This window comes from Hemitrygon akajei, unplaced genomic scaffold (genome assembly GCF_048418815.1).
Source record: "Hemitrygon akajei unplaced genomic scaffold, sHemAka1.3 Scf000058, whole genome shotgun sequence".
In the NCBI taxonomy this organism is placed as follows: domain Eukaryota; kingdom Metazoa; phylum Chordata; class Chondrichthyes; order Myliobatiformes; family Dasyatidae; genus Hemitrygon; species Hemitrygon akajei.
In genome coordinates, this window is record NW_027331944.1 from 1045373 (window position 1) to 1063908 (window position 18536).

The 18536-nt window shown below is 50.3% G+C and overlaps 1 protein-coding gene across 3 annotated transcripts; it reads left to right on the plus strand.

The window, feature by feature from the left end:
* Window positions 1-2831: 2831 nt before the first annotated feature.
* LOC140721602 (cystatin-B-like) lies at window positions 2832-7087 on the plus strand. 3 transcript variants are annotated; one of them, XM_073036414.1, is made up of 3 exons: window positions 2832-2937; window positions 5162-5272; window positions 6618-7087. In XM_073036414.1, exons 1-3 carry the CDS (start codon window positions 2857-2859, stop codon window positions 6741-6743), a joined length of 318 nt encoding a protein of 105 aa, XP_072892515.1. In that variant the 5' UTR covers window positions 2832-2856; the 3' UTR covers window positions 6744-7087. The 3 variants fall into 3 exon arrangements, 2 of the variants coding, with proteins under 2 accessions (XP_072892515.1, XP_072892516.1); XM_073036415.1 differs by lacking the exon at window positions 2832-2937 and adding an exon at window positions 3801-3913; XR_012097412.1 differs by lacking the exon at window positions 2832-2937 and adding an exon at window positions 4737-4765.
* The last annotated feature ends 11449 nt before the right edge of the window (window positions 7088-18536 follow it).

The window sequence follows — 18536 nt, forward strand, 5'->3', positions numbered from 1 at the left end:
CTGATCATACACAATCAGTACCCCGTTCATGCCCTCTCCCCATATTCCTTGACCCCCGCTATCTATAAGAGCTCTACCTAACTCTCTCTTGAATGCATCAGAGAGACTGGGGGAGTGTGAGAGAGTAACTAAGCCCCGGGCCTCAGTACCCCTTGTGCAATTGGATGCTAGAAATCCTCACGTGCAGAGTCCAGTCAGTCCGGATGGCCAAAGACCATCTCCTCCACAATGTCCGTCCGCACAGGAGCAACGCACAGCTGTGTAACCAGCCCCCGGCTCTACTCGGCCCGTCAGTGCGGCCAAGTACAACACCAACACCAGACAGAGAGAAGGAGAAATAGAGAGAGGGAGGGAGAGAGAAAGAGAAAGAGGGAGGGAGAGAGAGAGAGGGAGAGAGGGAAGGGGAGAGAGTGAGGGGGAGGGAGAGAGAGGGGAGAGGGGGAGGGAGAAAGGTACGAGGGGAGAGAGAAAGAGAGAGGGAGGGAGATGAGGGAGAGGGAGGGGGAGAGAGAGGACAGAGACGGGGAGAGGGAGAAAGAGAGGGAGAGGCGAGGGGAGCGAGAGGAGAGAGAGATGGAGAGAGAGGGGGAGAGGGGAAAGGGAGGGGGGGAGAGGGAGAGAAAGGGACGAGGGGAGAGAGAGAGAAGGAGAGAGAGATGGTGAGAGGGAGAGAGGGAGAGAGAGAGTGGAGGAGAGATGGAGAGAGAGAGAGAGGGGGAGAGAGAGAGAAGGGGAGAGAGGGAGAGAGAGAGGGAGAGAGAGAGGGAGAGAGAGAGAGAGGTAGAGAGAGAGAGACGGAGAGGGGGGGGGGGGAGAGAGGAAGAGAAATTGTAGAAGGCATGGTAAGGCCGAATTTGAAGTATTGTGAACAGTTCTGGTCACCGAATTATAGGAAAGATGTCAACAAAATAGAGAGAGTACAGAGAAGTATTTCCTAGAATGTTACCTGGGTTTCGGCACCTAAGTTACAGGGAAAGGTTGAACAAGTTAGGTCTTTATCTTTGGAGCGTAGAAGGTTGAGGGGGGATTTGATAGAGGTATTTAAAATGATGAGGGGGATAGATAGAGTTGGCGTGGATGGGCTTTTTCCATTGAGAGTAGTGGAGATTCAAACAAGAGGACATGTGATGAGAATTAGGGGCAAAGGTTTAAGGGTAGCACGAGGTGGAACTTCTTTACTCAGAGAGTGGTAGCTGTGTGGAACGAGCTTCCAGTAGAAGTGGTAGAGGCAGGTTCGATATTGTCATTTAAAGTAAAATTTGATTGGTATATGGACAGGAAAGGAATGGAGGGTTATGGACTGAGTTCGGGTCGGTGGGACTAAGCTGAGAGTAAGCGTTCGGCACGGTCCTAGAAGGGCCGAGATGCCTGTTTCCGTGCTGTAATTGTTATATGGTTATCAATATTGTTATTCAATGCATTAACAAGCTAACACCATTGGTGGCAGTTCCAACAACAATTGATCAGTTGATTGGCAGTCTCCTGAGAGACATTCAGTGCTCAGCCGACTCTGTGACTGTTAATGAAGAAGAACTGAAAGTGTTTCAAATTGTCATTTAAAGTAAAATTGAACAGGTATATGGACAGGAAAGGAATGGAGGGTTATGGGCTGAGTGCGGGTCGGTGGGACTAGGTGAATGTAAGCGTTCGGCACAGACTAGAAGGGCCGAGCTGTAATTGTTATATGGTTATACGGTATATGCCCAAGAGGAGAGAATCTTAAGGTTGCATGTGATGTCATGTATGCACTCTGATACCAAAATGTACTTTGAACGTTGAACCGGACTTCTACTTATGCTCCTTGCCAATTGCCTTATTACCCCGCGATCTCCGGGTGCACGGAATATCATTCCCGCGGCGCACAATCCAACGCTCCCCACTACCCGTTGTGTGTAGATCTTTTTCCATACGCATTTGGCACACGGAATTACTGGGACAATTCTGGACAATTCTGTTTCCTGGTCAGTGGGGTAAATTAGCCCTGGCGTGCGTGTCGATCTGAGTACATAGTTCGAATCCACTTGCCTTTCCTGTGACCTCTGCTCATTAATTCTTAATATGATTAAGAGTGTGCGGGGTGCCCGGTGTCGTCATAGGCTTGTGTGTACAAGGCGAGGGTGGGGGAGGGATCGGGGTCTGGCTTTGTGTTGGAACTCTGGTTAGGCCACACTTGGAGTACTGCGTCCAGTTCTGGTCACCTCACTATAGGAAGGATGTGGAGGCATTGGAAAGGGTACAGAGGAGATTTACCAGGATGCTGCCTGGTTTAGAGAGTATGGATTATGATCAGAGATTAAGGAGCTAGGGTTTTACTCTTTGGAGTGAAGGAGGATGAGAGGAGACATGATAGAGGTGTGCAAGATAATAAGATGAATAGACAGAGTGGGACAGCCAGCGCCTCTTCCCCAGGGCAACACTGCTCAGTACAGAGGACATGGCTTTAAGGTAAGGGGAGGGAAGTTCAAGGGGGATATTAGAGGAAGGTTTTTCACTCAGAGAGTGGTTGGTGCGTGGAATGCACTGCCTGAGTCAGTGGTGGAGGCAGATACACTAGTGAAGTTTAGGAGACTACTAGACAAGTATCTGGAGGAATTTAAGGTGGTTGGTTATATGGGAGGCAGGGTTTGAGGGTCGGCACAACATTGTAATTGTGCTGTACTATTCTGTGTTCTATGACTCTGTTGTTAAGTAGGTGGTTTCGGAGTGGCTAGTCTCCGTGTACTTGGAGCCGCGTGATATAATAGGTCTCTGTCAGCATGGTTTCCTCGAGGGAAAACCCTGCCTGACGTATCTGTTGGAATTATTTGAAGAAATAACAAGCATGATAGACATTGGGGAGTCGGCGATGTTGTGTGGATGAATTTTCAGAAGGCCCTTGACAAGGTGCCACACAGGAGGCTGCATAACAAGTTAAGACCCGGTGGTTTTACAGGAAAGGTACTGGCACGGGACAAATACTGGCTGATTGGCAGGAGGCAGAGTGCGGGGGAGAAAGGGAACTTCTTCTGGTTGGCTGCGGTGACTCGTGCTGTTCCTCGGGGGGTCTCTGTTGGGACCGATTCGTTTCACGTTATAATGCCGATGATTTGGATGATGGGATCGATGGCTTTGTTTGCAAAGTTTGCAAAGGAGAGGCGCTTGGTGGCTCTGGGACTCTACTCATAGAGTCACAGAGAAACACGACATACAGGGACGCCCTTCGGCCCATCTAGCCCATGCGGAAACCATTTAAGCTGCATTATCCCAGCCCGCTGTAGCTGGATCATAGACCCCCAGAAGCCTCCTATCCGTGTACCTGTACAAACATCTCCTAACGTTGGAATCGAGCTCGCACGGACCAGTCGTGCTCGCAGATCATTCCGCACTCTCACGACCCTCTGAGTGAAGGCGTTCCCCCTCATGTTCCCCTTAAACTCCTCACCTTTCACCCTTAACCTTTGATCTCCGGTTGCAGTCCCACCCAACCACAGCGGATAAAGCCCGTGAACCTCCATCAAATCCCCTCTCAATCTTCTACGTTCTATAGAATCCTGACCCATTCAATGTTTCCAGAAACCACAGGCCCCGCAGACCCAGGAGCATCTCTGTGAATGTTCCCTATGCTCTGCACTCCTTTCCCGTAAGTAGGTCACATCCGTAAGGGGCCAGGTCAGGTTCCATGCCCCAAGCGGAGGGCAAGAGCCCGAGAGAGGGCAAAACGAGGCGGGGAATAGCTGAGCGGGGGGAGGGACATGTCCGGAGGAGTGGGGGGAGGGACCAGATCTTTAAAGACGGCCCTGACAAGTGGCAAGAGAGTGAGAGAGGGTGAGAGAGAGAGTCAGCGAACGAACGAGTGCAACAGAGAGAGAGAATGGCACCAGTGTGGACAAAAGAACAGCCGGCCACGACAGAGGTCCATAAGGTCGCAGATGAGGTTTGTTCCAAACTCTTCCAGAACCAGGAGCACAGTCCTCCCCACTCCCACACCCCTTAAACTGCCCTCCTCGGGGGGAATGAAGAGAGAGGGGGGTGAAAAAGTGAATAAAATAGTGATATATATATATATATATATATATATATATATATATATATATATATCTCCAGGCGAGATAGGGGAGGGAGGGCAGAGAAATTTCGAGCACGGAGAGGGAGAGAGAAGGAAAGAGCGGGAAGTAGAGAGAGAGAGAGAGAGAGAGAGAGAGAGAGGAGAGAGAGAGAGAGAGAGAGAGAGAGAGAGGAGAGAGAGAGAGAGAGAGAGAGAGAGAGAGAAGGTAGAGACACGGATGAAAAGCTGAGAGTTCCAGAAGGAGAATTGGAGAGAAGGTAGACGGATTACAGACGGGACAGACGAGGGAGAGAGCGAGAGCGAGACGGGAAAAGTGTGAGAACGAGCAGGGAATGTGGAATGAGGGAGCAGAGAGTGAGGCGAAGGACAGGGCAGGAGAAGGGGAGAAAGATCAGTGACGGAGCGACGGAGATGTAGAAAAGCCCGGCCAGGGTAAAGAGTATAGAGGCCAGACAGAAAGAGGGGGGAAAGAGCAGGGTGGGGGGAGAGAGCGGTAAGAGAGAGAGACGTTGAAGCGGGGTAAGAGAGCAGGGAAATCGAAGAGAGGGGGAAGAGGGAGACGGTGAGGGGGGTGAGAGAGCAGGGGAGGCGGAGAGAGAGGGGAGAGGGAGACGGTGAAGGGGGTGAGAGAGCAGGGGAGGCGGAGAGAGAGGGAAGAGGACGGTGAGGGGGTGAGAGAGCAGAGCAATCGGAGAGAGGGAGGAGAGAGAGAGTGAGGGGGTGAGAGAGCAGAGGGGTCGGAGAGAGGGGGAGGAGGGACACGGTGAGGGGTTGAAAGAGCAGGGGAGGCGGAGAGAGAGGGAAGAGGGAGATGGAGTGAGGATAAAATGATCGATCAGAGAAAGACGAGGAAGAGTGGGGAGTAAGGGAATCGGAGAGAGGGGGAAGAGGGAGACGGAGTGTGGGTGAAGAGAGGTCAGAGAGAGACGAGGAAGAGTGGGGAGTAAGGGTACGAGGTGGGGAAAGGCGAGAGAGAGACGGTACGAGGAAAGGCGGTGAAATGGAAGGGGGGGGGAAGAGAAAAAGAAATGGTACCGCCACTCGCTTCCGGACACCCTTCTTCGTCCCGCTCTGTCCTCTCCGGGAGATTCAGAAGTTTGTGTTGTTCCTGTCCAGGTGAAGTCCGACGCGAAGAGTCACATCCACGCCTTAGAGCAGATATTCGTCGCGAAAACGTACCGTGAGCAGGACCAGACCATCATGCTGGGAAAACTTCTGCTGATCAAGGTCGAGTTTCCACACAGAAGCGGGAAGGAAGCAGAGCTGGGAGGGGAATGGAGACCGGGAGAGGGTGGGAGGGGTATGGAGACCGGGAGCGTGTGGGAGGGGAATGGAGACCGGGAGGGGCTGGGAGGGCAATGGAGACCGGGACGGGGTGGGAGGGGAGTGGTGTAGGGGAGATTAGGATTAACAGAGGCGGGAAGGGTGCAGGGGCTGGGAGGGGAATAGAGCTCGAGAGGGGTGGGAGGGGAATGGAGTCCGGGAGGGGGTGGGAAGGTAGAGGTGTACAGGAGGTTAGGATTAACAGAGAGGGGAAGGGAGCAGGTCTGGCAGGGGAATGGAGACCGGGAGCGGGTGGGGATGGGAATGGAGACCGGGAGAGGGTGGGAGGGGAATGGAGACCGGGAGCGGGTGGGAGGGGAATGGAGACCGGGAGGGGGTGGGAGGGGAATGGAGACGGGAGGGGATTGGAGACCGGGAGGGGTTGGGAAGGGAATGGAGACCGGGAGGTGGTGGGAGGGGAATGGAGACCGGGAGAGGGTGGGAGGGGAATGGAGACCGGGAGGTGGTGGGAGGGGAATGGAGACCGGGAGAGGGTGGGAGGGGAATGGAGACCGGGAAGGGTGGGATGGGAATGGAGATCGGAAGGGTGTGGGAGGGGAATGGAGACGGGGAGGGGTGGGAGCGGAATGGAGACCAGGAGGGCTGCCAGGGACTTAGATGGTGTTCGGGAGAGAGAGTAAGATGGAGATGGGGACGGACATAGCGGAGCGAGTGCATGACGGAGACTTCAGGAGATGTAGGAGCTGGAGGGGGTGACGTGACGAGGAGTGGTTCATGGGAGCGAGGAGGTGACGGAGACCGGGAGGGTTAGAGGGGAGGGAGGGGATGACAATGAAGTGGACGGGGGTGCGTCAGAGACGGGGAGGAGTGTAGGGGAGGGAACGTATGACGGAGTCGGAGAGGGGTTTAGGGGAGGGAGGGGGTGACGGAGACGGGGAGAGGTGTAAGGGAGGTTAGGATTAACAAAGACGGGGAGTGATGTGGGGGAGGGAGGGACGATTAAAACTGGGCAGTAGTGTAGGGTATGGAGGGGTGATAGAGACGGGGAGGGGTGTAGGGGAGGAAGCGGTGTTGGAGTCGGGGAGGGGAGTAGGGGAGGAGGGTTGAAGGAGACGGGGAGGGGTGTAGGGGAGAAGGGTTTGAAGGAGTCGGGGAAGGGAGCAGCGAGGGATGAAGGGCCGGGGATGTGGAGGGAAGTCTCGCGAGAGCGCGGATCACGGAGGTGGCAGTGGGAAGGAGGGTTTACCGGACGGGACTCCCATGACTAACCGTGTGACCCTCCCCACAGGTCGATATTGGAAACCCCAACAACTTCGTCCACATGGAGGTGTTCGTTCCCAGTAACAAACTGCCAGTTCTGGTGGCGATCCAGGAAAACTACAAGAATTGCGATCCGCTGCAACCCTTGGTCTGAGAAATGAGAGTTTCCTGACCGATGCCAACCCCTCGCTGTGCTTGTGGCCCACCCCTCGGGAATATTCCCCTCCCTCCCTACAAAGCTCGTCACACGGGGGTAGTTGGGACACCGTTCAGCTACCCACTGTTTAATGCTGGGTTTGGGTCATCCTGTCTACAGATCCCAGACACACACCCACCTCCCCCAGACCCTACACACCCACCACCTCCCCCCCGCCAACTCACCGACACGTCCCGCGCTCCCGGAATACCAGCAGACCCACCTCTCCAGCTCGCTGAGGCCACCTGAACCGTCAGCTGTTCGACGCACAAGTTTTTCGCCAATAAAATGCATTTATCCAATTGGTCGTCTGGTCGTCTTTAACCATCCCCTCTTTCGGATGCTGGGGGCGGGGGGCAACGCTGCGGAGCAGCTAGTGCGGATGTCTGAGGGGGAGTGCGGAGCTGGACGTCTGCGGGCCGCTGAACTACAGTCTCACGGAGATCCAATCGGAGGGAGGCGGTCACGGAGACAAGGGGAGGGGGCGCGGTTCGAGTTGGCGTGTGGAGGGGAATCACTGCGAGGTGTGGATGGTGTCAGCGGGAGAAGAGGGCGGGGTCAGTGGGAGGTGGGCGGGATGAGGAAATAGAGGGCGGGGTTCGTGGGAGGAGGGGGGCGCGTCATTTGGACGAGGGGCGGGGTTTGCGGCAGGAGAGGTCGGAGTCAGTGGAGAGAGGGGGCGAGTGGAGAGAACGGTTCGTGTTGTACAATCTGCGACAGGGAACGCGTAAGAGGGACACCTTTCAATCAGGGCGGCGATCGAGATTTTCAAAGGCAGAGTTTTCGGGGCAATTCACGAAGAAGAGCTCCGACCAGCGACCAGTCGGCGTCTGGGATTGGTTAGCAACAGCAAGTTAAAGGAAGGCTGTGCCAAGCGCGGCGGCGGTCGTCTGCGTGGTGTTACGTACACGCAACCCTGGGGAGAGTACCTGTTCCATGCTCGCAACCCTGTAAAGGTATCAGCAGCAACAGGACACACCTGACTTTGCAGTTAACAGTCACTATTGTATTAGTAACTACTAAATATAGTAACTTAACCAGGTAATCAAAAGTTAGCAGCATTATGCATACATCGGAGTACAGATAAAGTTCGCCAAACAAAGGCAAGCTCAGGTGGTAATAGGTACAATCTTACGATGGTATGTTAGAAAGTTCGGTTCAGTTCCAATGCAGAGTTTTTGTTGCTGTGTTGAGGGAGATATTTGTAACCCAAGGCGAAGTCCAGGATAGGAGGAACGCCAATAAACAGGTGTCGTCGATCTTCCCGCTGTCCTCCGAATCCTCGCTCGCAGCTTCACCAACAGTAGCTGATCACAAAGGGAGACCCGAGTTCAACCCGGAGAAGTGTGAGGTGGTACACTTCGGAAGGACAAACTCCAAGGCAGAGTACAAAGTAAAAGGCAGGCTACTTGGTAGTGTGGAGGAGCGGGAGGGGACATGTCCACAGATACCTGAAAGTTACCTCCCAGGTAGACAGGGTAGTTAAGAAAGCTTATGGGGTGTTGGCAATGGAACAACTTTGCTACCGTCGGTTCGTTGCTCCGTTATCAATAATTATAACCCAAACATTCCAACTAAACAGAGCATCACCTCATCAGCTACCCACAGAGCAGCCATTTCATTATAACCCTGCAGAGAAGCCATTTTATATATGCAGTTAACATACAGTTAATAATGTGGACCCTACCATCGGTTACCCCTCCCCGTGCTACACGTTCCTCACCCTCGCCCGCGGAGGCATTTCCCCGTCTCTCCACTGTATTCGTTTTGGAGTGGCTTTTGACTGTCAATTTCTGACGGCAGTTTTGTGTCACTTATGCGTTCTTGTTCTGCTTGGCCGTTCTTCATTGGGGTTCCGACCGAGTCTTTAGTTCTGCCCGTTGCGCTGAGGTAACGGGAACCACGCTTCCTGACGTTAGTATTTCACGTCCGGGAACAACAGCCCACTCCAGCCATTGGAATTGCTCTTCCAATCATCGAGGGACCATCAGTTTTGCACAATCAAATCTCGGGCAGAAGAAGAAATTGCCATAGGTTTGGTCCGCAAACCCGGGAGAATCTGTGATGCGGCGTCAAAGGACGGGTTGATGCTGCCCCCTAGTGTTCGTTCAGGGAGATATCAAGCTATATTGTGTTAGACTGTAGATTTCTGTAACATACATGGACACAGGGTCTCAGACTATATTTTCCTGTGTGACTTCCATCATGTGTTTATCGTTAACATCTCGGATAAATGGTTTATTTGTAGCAGTGAATCTTAATGTAGGTGCAGACAATGACGGTTTTAATGTTTGAAACACTTTCAGTTCTTCATAAACAGCCACAGAGTCGGCTGAGCACTGAATGTTTCTCAGGAGATTCCCAGTCACCTGAACAATTATTGTTGGAACTGCTACTATTGGTGTTAGGTTGTTAGTGCATTGATGAACAAGAGTTTCAGCTTCAATCCCGGGTGTCTTTATTTCCTTTATACGGCATATTTGTCGGTCTTACTGTTTTATCGCTGTCATCCTCGCTTGAGTCGCTAGGGGTCGCAGTAGTGCACATATCATGTCTGGTCTGCAGTTCCTGGGAGTACCGATGGTGTCACTGTATCGGGAGACTAACCGGTGTGGGTTGAAATCCGGAAGGGGCCGCTATCTCAGAAAGACGATTCTCAGGCCAGAGCTTAAAAAATGGCGTCACATGTCGGAAAGAGAGAATCTGAAGTGGACGAAAGTTCAAAAACTTTCATGCAAACAGAGTTCAGAGGGAAAGGAAAGCATTAAACGCTCAGCCAAACTGGGCGGTTAACTGAAACTCTCTAATGGAAAACGATGCCATCACTGCGGCTGAGAGGAGTAACTAAATATCAAACGAATGCCGCTCGCCTTCAGGCGTCAGTTGAGTCGAACGTCCAATTTCTCAGGCAAGGCCGAACGCAACCGGCAGCGAAACGTTGCTGTGCTTTGTTCAAGCCTCGGCAAGCAGCACAACGGAAAGAATGGTGTTAAATACCATCGCAATGAAATAATAATTCGATGATACACAGAAACGCGATTTCTCAGTTGCTGTCTTCCCCCAGTCGAGCACGTGCTGTCCGAGCCTGAGGGGTTCACGTACAATATCACCAGCGCATTTGCCAAACCTGCTGCGCTGCCGAATCCGTGACTGTAACAGTCACTACCTCATTTTCTGTTCGAAAAGAGGGACCAGAACTGTTCCCAGTACTCGAGGAGTGGCCTCACCAAGTAGAAGTGTAGTTTAACGTCCCTGTTTTTAAACTCCAACTCTCTGACAATTAAGAACAGCACGCTAATTGTTTTCCTCAGCGGTGGTAGGTCAAACAGCGAAAAACGCCCAGGACTTCACCTGCAGCGCACTACCGCTGTTCTGCCAGTGGGTGGCGCTCTACCCCGTTGTGTTTGCAGTTCTGGGATCGCTCACAAGGCGAAGCACTGGACTTCCAGTCTGACTCTCCAGGCGGCGTCGCTGTTCAGCGCTTATTTTAAACAACTCCGCCATGGACGCTTCTTCCCTTCTGCCATCCGTTTCCTAAATGGACATTGAGCCCGTGAAAAGAATCTCACTTTTTCGATATATATTATTTCTGATATTGCAAGATTTTTAATTTATTCAGTATACATATACTGCAATTGATTGATTTTCCGTTCTATATATTATTGCATTGAACTGCTGCGACAATGTTAACAAATTTCACGACTCATGCATGTTATAATAAACCTGATTCTGATTCTTGCGGTGAAGACCAGTCCGCTAATTTCTCTCCCAGCCTGACAGTGATGGGCGCTCCAAGAGTTCTATTGCAGACGCACCATCGCTGTCCAGCCAGAGGGTGGCGCTGCAGTCCGTTGTTCTTGCAGAGATGGGCGAGCTCACACGGCGGAACACGTGAAAATGCCTCCGCGGGTGAGTTTGGGATGTGTAGCACGCGAAGGGGTAATCGATAAAAGAAGTTAAAAGGCAAATAATTAAAAGAACTACCGAGAGCGGACCTCATCTGTGGGCCCAGGCGCCGTCGCTGTTCAGGAGCTGATCTTAAACAACTCCGTCATGGACGGTCCCAACACAGACTGTGGTGGTTGCCTCGTATTCACTGCAGGGGATGCCGGTTGAGATAGATGCAGTACTGAATTTTAGAGATGTTTAGCTGGAAGCTGGAGGGATCGGGCTGAAAGCCGAGGGTCGACGCAGAGAAGCACTTAGGTGAGGTGGGCAATGAGAGTGGGTGAGGGAGCAATTTAGCTTCTATATCTTACGCTCTGATCTGCCAGTGGGAGCAGTGAACGGGATCGGATGGGTAAGGAGTATAGTTAGCAAATGGGGCGCAGACCATTAGGGGAAGTGGCCCAGCTCGCGGGGGAGAGGGCTAGGTCAGTAGGTGAAGAGCGAAAGGTCGGTGGAAATAGGGGTGGGGTCAGAGTGGAGAGCGGTGGGTCTTTGGGAGTGGAGAGGGCGGGGTCGGTAGGAGGAGTGGAGAGGGTGGGGTCGGGGAGGAGCACGGGGTGGGATTATTGGGAGCTGCGGGCTGGGCTAGTGGGAAAATGGGGCGAAATTAACCCCACCATTCTCCATCCAGAGCCAGTTTTCCTGCTTACAACATTGATCACGCTTCTCTCAAATAATTTGTATGTGTGTCCACGACACAGAGTTGAACTTCCTTTCCATCGTTTCATTCTTCGGGTTCACCACATAAACTCTTGGAACTTCTTCTAATCATTCGCCTTTTTAACTTCTTTTATCGTTTACCCCATCCCGTGCTACAGATCTCTACCTCACCCGCGGAGGCATTTTCACGTCTCTCCATTGTATTCTTTCGGAGTGGCTATTAAATCTTAGAACAACAATATCTGCCGGCACTTTGGGACCATTTATGACTTCTTGTTCTGGTTGGCCATTCTTGATTGGGGTTCCTACCGAGTCTTTAGTTCTGCCCGTTGCGCTGAGGTAACGGGAACCACGCTTCCTGATGTCAGTATTTCACCTCCGGAAACAACAGCCCACTCCAGCCATTGGAATTGCTTTTCCAATCATCGAGGGACCATCAGTTTTGCAGAATCAAATCTATGGCAGAGAAGAAATTGCCACAGGTTTGGTCCGCAACCTCGGGAGAATCTGTGATGCGGCGTCAAAGGACGGGTTGATGCTGCCCCCTAGTGTTCGTTCAGGGAGATATCAAGCTATATTGTGTTAGACTGTAGATTTCTGCAACATACATGGACACAGGGTCTTAGACTATATTTTCCTGTGTGACTTCCATCGTGTGTTTATCGTTAACATCTCGGATAAATGGTTTATTTGTAGCAGTGAAACTTAATGCAGGTGCAGACAATGATGGTTTTAATGTTTTAAACACTTTCAGTTATTCTTCATAAACAGCCACAGAGTCGGCTGAGCACTGAATGTCTCAGTAGATTGCCAATCAACTGATCAATTGTTGTTGGAACTGCCAACAATGGTGTTAGCTTGATTTACAATATTGAATACCATATGACAATTACAGCATGGAAACAGGCATCTCGGCCCTTCTAGTCCGTGCCGAACGCTTACTCTCACCTAGTCCCACTGACCTGCAGTCAGCCTATAACCCTCCATTCCTTTCCTGTCCATATACCTATTCAATTTTACTTTAAATGACAATACCGTACCTGCCTCTACCACTTCTACTGGAAGCTCATTCCACACAGCGACCACTCACTGAGTAAAGAAATTCCCCCTCGTGTTACCCTTAAACGTTTGCCTCCTAACTCTCAAATCATGTCGTCTTGATTGAATCTCCCCTACTCTCAATGGAAAAAAAACCTATGCACGTCAACTCCATCAATCTCCCTCATAATTGTAAATACCTCTATCAAGTCCCCCCTCAACCTTCTACGCTCCAAAGAATAAAGACCTACCTTCTTCAATCTTTCCCTGTAACTTAGGTGGTGAAGCCCAGGTAACATTCTAGTTAGTCTTCTCTGTACTCTCTCTATTTTGTTGTTATCTTTCCTATAATTCGGTGACCAGAACTATATACAATACTCCAAATTTGGCCATATCAATGCCTTGTACAATCTTAACATTACATCCCAACACTAATACTCAATGTTGTGTTTTATAAAGGCCAGCATACCATCAGCTTTCTTCATCACCCTGTCCACATGAGATTCCACCTTCAGGGAACTATGCACCATTATTCCTAGATAACTCTGTTCTGCTGCATTCTTCAATGCCCTACCTTTTATAATGTATGTCCTATTTGGATTATTCCTACCAAAATGTAGCAACTCACACTTATTAGCATTAAACTCCATCTACCATCTTTCAGCCCACACTTCTAACTGGCCTAAATCTATCTGCAAGCTTTGAAAACCTACTTCATTATCCACAGCGCCACCTATCTTAGAATCATCTACATACTTACTAATCCAATTTACCAACCCATCATCCAGATCATTAATGTATATGACAAACAACATTGGATCCAATACAGATCCCTGAGGCACACCACTGGTCACCAACCTCCGACCTGACAAACATTTATCCACCAATCCACCAACAGTTTCACCTTCAATCCTGGGTGAATTCACTCCCTTCATCTGGCATATTTGTCGGTCTTTTTGTTCTATCGCTGCCGTCCTCGCTTGACGTGCTAGGGGTCGCAGTAGTACACATATCATGACTGGCCTGCAGTTCCTCGGAGTTCGGATGGTGTCACTGTATCGGGAGACTAACCGGTGTGGGCTGAAATCCGGATGGGGCCGCTATCTCAGAAAGGTGATTCTCAGGTCAGAGCTTCAAAAATGGCGTCACCTGTCATTCCTTCGAATATGGCGAAGCGCGGAGAGAGAGACTCTGAAGTAGGTCGATAATTCCCAAACATTCATGCGAACAGAGCTTAGAGGGAAAGGAAAGCATTAAACGCTCGGTTTCTTGCGGTGAAGACCAGTACGCTAATTGCTCTCCCAGCTTGACAGTGATGGGAGCTCAGGACTTCGATTGCAGACGCACCATCACCATTCGGCCAGTCGGTGGCGCTCGAGTCCGTTGTTTTTGCAGAGATGGGCGAGTTCACACCGCGGACCACTGGACTTCACATCTGAGGGCCCAGGCGCCGTCGCTGTTCAGGAGCTGATTTTAAACAATTCCGTCATGGACGGTCCCAAGCCCGGCTGCGAAAGGAGGAGATGCAGGAAAGATGTCGCGACTTTGCGGAGGATGCAGACGAAATTTAGCAGGATACAGCCTTGGATCAAAGTGCATGTGCTATAACGAGAGCTTAGGGCAAGCTTGGAGGCTGTTGGTTGATCTAATAGAGGGTTATTAGGCACACCTAGAGTGGACGGCGGGTATATTTTTGCAATGTCAAATAGCAGGGGCCAGAAATTTAAGATAAAATGGAATAATTCAAAGGAGATGTGAGAGTTCGTGTATTTTTTCAACACAGACTGCGGTGGGTGCCTCGTATTCACTGCAAGGGATGCCGGTTGAGACAGTTGCAGTAGGGAATTTTAGAGATGTTTAGATGGAACATGGAGGGATCGGGATGAAAGCGGAGGGTCGGCGCACAGAAGCGCTTGGATGAGGCGGGCCAGGAGAGCGCGTGGACGAGCGGGAATGAATAAGCTGCCCCCGATTCCACCACAGTCACACACAATTAACTGACCAGCGACAACGAGTGACAGGTTGAATCCTCAGTCCCGTTTCTCACCGTCACTCCGCATCCGGGAACCGGCGGTTAGAAAATCACACTTGAGGGCCGTGTCCGAGATCGCTGCAGATCCAGGGTCACTGCCGAGGGCTTTGCCAATTTAACGTCATTATATTGCCCAGACTGTCGAATGCAGCGTCCTCTGCCCAAAGTGCGCAAAAGGATTCTCTCCCCGGATAATCCCACAACCGGATCCTGGTTTCTCAGTCTGATCACTGCCCACCCCCCGGGCTCTTGCTGTGTGTGAAATTCCGCCTGATCTGCCAAGAGCAAACAGCACGGCGGATGCAGCGTCACCGGACAGGCGGCGGAGTCACATGGGTGCGGGGCCACCTCTTACGTCACAGAGGGCTCGGCTGGAGCCGGCGTCGTTTCAGAAGTTGGGAATTACCTGAAGCGTGGCCCTTAAAGGGGAAGGCGGCCATTAAAGGCGATGCCAGGAAGTCGGCCAAAATGTCCCGGTCCCGTGGGTGGGGATTTTTCACACATTCAGACGTTCACAGTCACACAAGATCTCCAGCTCTGGTATCCTGCTAAGACCTCAGTTCCTCCTTCCCAGTTTCACTGAATTGATTACTCGTCAGTCTGAAACAGATGGGAGAATAAGGATGAAATAAACAGATTACACTGCAGTGTCAGTAACAGGGGACTGGGGTTAATGTTTCAACAACACTCACGGACAAACATCACCAGAAAACCCATGGATCCGCTGATATTTTATCACATTGAACATTAACACAAACACTCAGACTCGGGAGGGTCAGTATGAGGCAGCGGAGAGCGGGGACAGATCGGTCTGGGAGCGAGTTTGATGCCAGGCTCAGCTCCGTCAGTGATGGGTTTGTACTGAAAGCGGAGACGAGATCCTCGGCACCAGAATCTGTGAGACCGACATCCCACAGCCTGGAGATGAGAGAGAGTGAGGGTGAAGGACACAGAGAGACAGGAGACGGTACAAATCCCCAGTGTTTATCAGTACCACAATTACTGATCACATTAATGTTCAGCGTCAGACACCCAGTGACTGTAATCACAATCTCCCACAGTCTGGTACTTACCCCAGTTTCTGTATTTTACACTCCGGGTTCCTCAGAGCCGCAGACACCAGTTTCACTCCTGAATCTTCCAGTTTATTCCCCACAATTCTAAACACAAACAGACAAATTGAACAAATTGATTCAAACCGTGGGTCTGAGGGAGTTTCTCTCACTCGGATGTTTCAGGAAATATTAAACCCTTCAGTCAATAACTGATCGGAGTTTCCATCACTGTCAATGTCCCTCACTGCCCAGTTCCACGGTATTCACCGAATGTCAATAATTTCGTCTGTCGGTGTGACCTTATAGGCTCCACATATTCTCTAACGGTCAGGGAAAAAAACCTTCCTGACGTGAGAGGTCAGGATTGAATGGCGGGAAAAAGACCCGCAGTGGAAATCTGGCGTGGGCGGCTACATAGATGGTGGAATAGTGATAGGAAGAGGGATGCCACAGGGGGAAGTGTGTGGGAGACAGTGATGCCACAGTAGGAAGGGGAATGGGGAAGAGGGATCGGAAAGCAGGAAGGGGGATGGGAAGAGCAATTGTATATGGATTCTAGCAAGGCATTTGATAAAGTACCATATGCCAAGATTATTGAGAAAATAAGTAGGCATAAGTAGACTTTGAGGAACCAGAATTGGCTTCCGCACAGAAGACAAAGAGTGGTTGTAGACGGGTCCCATTCTCCATGGAGGCCGGTGACCAGTGGTGTACCTCAGGGTACACCTACTCTTCGTGAATTTTATAAACGACCTGGATAAGGAAGTGGAGGGATGGGTTAGTGAATTTGCTGATGGCTAGAAAGGTTGGGGTTGTTGTCGATAGTGTGGAGGGCTGTCAGAGGATACAACGGGACATTGATAGGATGCAAAACTGGGCTGAGAAGTGGCAGATGGAGTTCAACCCAGATAAGTGTGAGGTGGTTCGCTTTGGTAGTTCAAATATGATGTCAGAATATAGCATTAATGCTAAGCTTCTTGGCAGTGTGGAGGATCAGAGGGATCTTGGGGTCCAAGTCCATAGGACACTCAAAGCTGCTACGCCGGTTGACTCTGTGGTTAAGGAGGCATACGGTGCATTGGCCTTCATCAGTCGTGGGGTTGAGTTTAAGAGCCGAGAGGTAATGTTGCAGCTATATAGGACCCTGGTCAGACCCCACTTGGAGTACTGTGCTCAGTTCTGGTCGCCTCATTACAGGAAGGATGCGGAATTTATAGAAAAGGTGCAGAAGAGAATTTCAAAGATGTTGCCTGGATTGGGGAGCATGCCTTATGAGAATAGCTTGAGTGAACTCGGCCTTTTGTCCCTGAAGCGACGGACGATGAGATGTGACCTGACAGAGGTGTACAAGATAATGAGAGACTTTGATCGTGTGGGTAGTCAGAGGCTTTTCCCCAGTGCTGAAATGGCTATGTCGAGAGAGCAGTTTTAAGGTGCTGGGGAGTAGGTATAGAGGAGGTGTCAGGGGTAAGTTTTTTTTACGCAGAATGTGGTGAGTTCGTGGTATGGGCTGCAGGCGTCGGTGGTGGCGGAAACGTTAGGGTCTTTTAAGAGACTTCTGGATGGCTACCTGGAGCTTAGAAAAGTAGAGGGGTTGGGTAAAGCCTAGGTAGTTCTAAAGTAGGGACATGTTCGGCACAGCTTTGTGGGCCGATGGGCCTATATTGTGCTGTAGGTTTTCTATGTTTCTATGTTTCTAAAGCAACCTCTTCCTCAATGTCGGAAAAGGAAAGAAGCTGGCTGTGAACTATAGGAGGAATGGAGACATGCTCACCACTGTTGATGTAAACATTACCGAGGATTTTATCTGGACTGTACATATCGGCTGTGTGGTGCTTCATTCTCCTCAGACGGTGGAAGAAACCTGAGACGGTTGAAGGGTCCTATATAGCTGCAATATTACCTCTCGGCTCCTAAACTCAGTCCCACGATTGATGAAGGCCAATTCACCGTATGCCTTCTTAACCACAGAGTCAAAATACTTTGAGTGTCCTGTGGGCTCGGAACCCAATATCGCTCTGATCCTCCACACTGCCAAGAGTCTTACCAGTAATACTATATTCTGCCATCATACTTGACCTACGAAAAGGAACCACCTCACACCTATCTGGGTTGAACTCCATCTGCCACTTCTCAGCCCAGTTTGGCATCCTAGTAATGTCCCGCCTAACCTCTGACAGCCCTCCACACTATCCACAACACCTCCAACCTATTAAAGGTGTCATCAGAAAATTTACTCACCAATCCCTCTACTTCATCATCCAGGACATGAATAAAAATCACCGACCTCCATGCAGAATATGACCCGTCTACAACCTCTCTTTGTCTTCTGTGGGTAAGCCAGTTCTGGATTCACAAAGCAATGTCCCCTTGGATCCCCTGCACCCTTACGTTCTCAATAGGCCTTGCAAGTGGTACCTTATCAAATGCCTTGGTGAAATACTACATCTACTGTTCTTCCTTCATCAATGTGTTTAGTCACATCCTCAAAAAAAAAAATCAGGCTGGTAAGGCACGATGTGCCTTTGACAATGAATTGCTACAAGTTTAATTCTATCTGATGAGAGAAAAAATGTAAAATTGACTAACAGCAGTGTCTGTAAAAAGAATTCATCCGCCTCGGAGGAGTTTCATGTTTTATTGCTGTACAACGTTCAATCACAGCGGATTGAACTCGTCTGTAATGATACAAATCAACAGAAAAAGACTCTTTCGTATCAAAGTGCAAACAAACCCCTGTAAAGTGATCTGAATTAATTACCAATATAAAACACAAAATAATTGATTGCAAAAATATTCAGTATTTTCCCGCCGCCAAATCATCACAGGTGCAGCCAATTGGTTTTTGAAGTCACATGATGAGTTAATTTGAGATCAGCCTGTTCAGTGAAAATTGTTTCAATGGATTCTAGTAAAATCAATTGTATCTGTATCTGGAAAGTCCGGCTGCTGTTGATCAGGATCCCGGCAAAAACTCCACCATGAACATAAAAGAACACTCCAAGCAGCACCTCGAAA

What these genes read in the sequence shown, in the direction of transcription:
- LOC140721602 (XM_073036414.1), top strand. Translation starts at nt 2,857, where the DNA reads ATGAATTTTCAGAAGGCCCTTGACAAGGTGCCACACAGGAGGCTGCAT. An exon ending in CCGGTGGTTTTACAGGAAAG is followed by an intron (nt 2,938 to 5,161) that starts GTACTGGCACGG and finishes GTTCCTGTCCAG; the next exon opens with GTGAAGTCCGACGCGAAGAG. An exon ending in GAAAACTTCTGCTGATCAAG is followed by an intron (nt 5,273 to 6,617) that starts GTCGAGTTTCCA and finishes CCCTCCCCACAG; the next exon opens with GTCGATATTGGAAACCCCAA.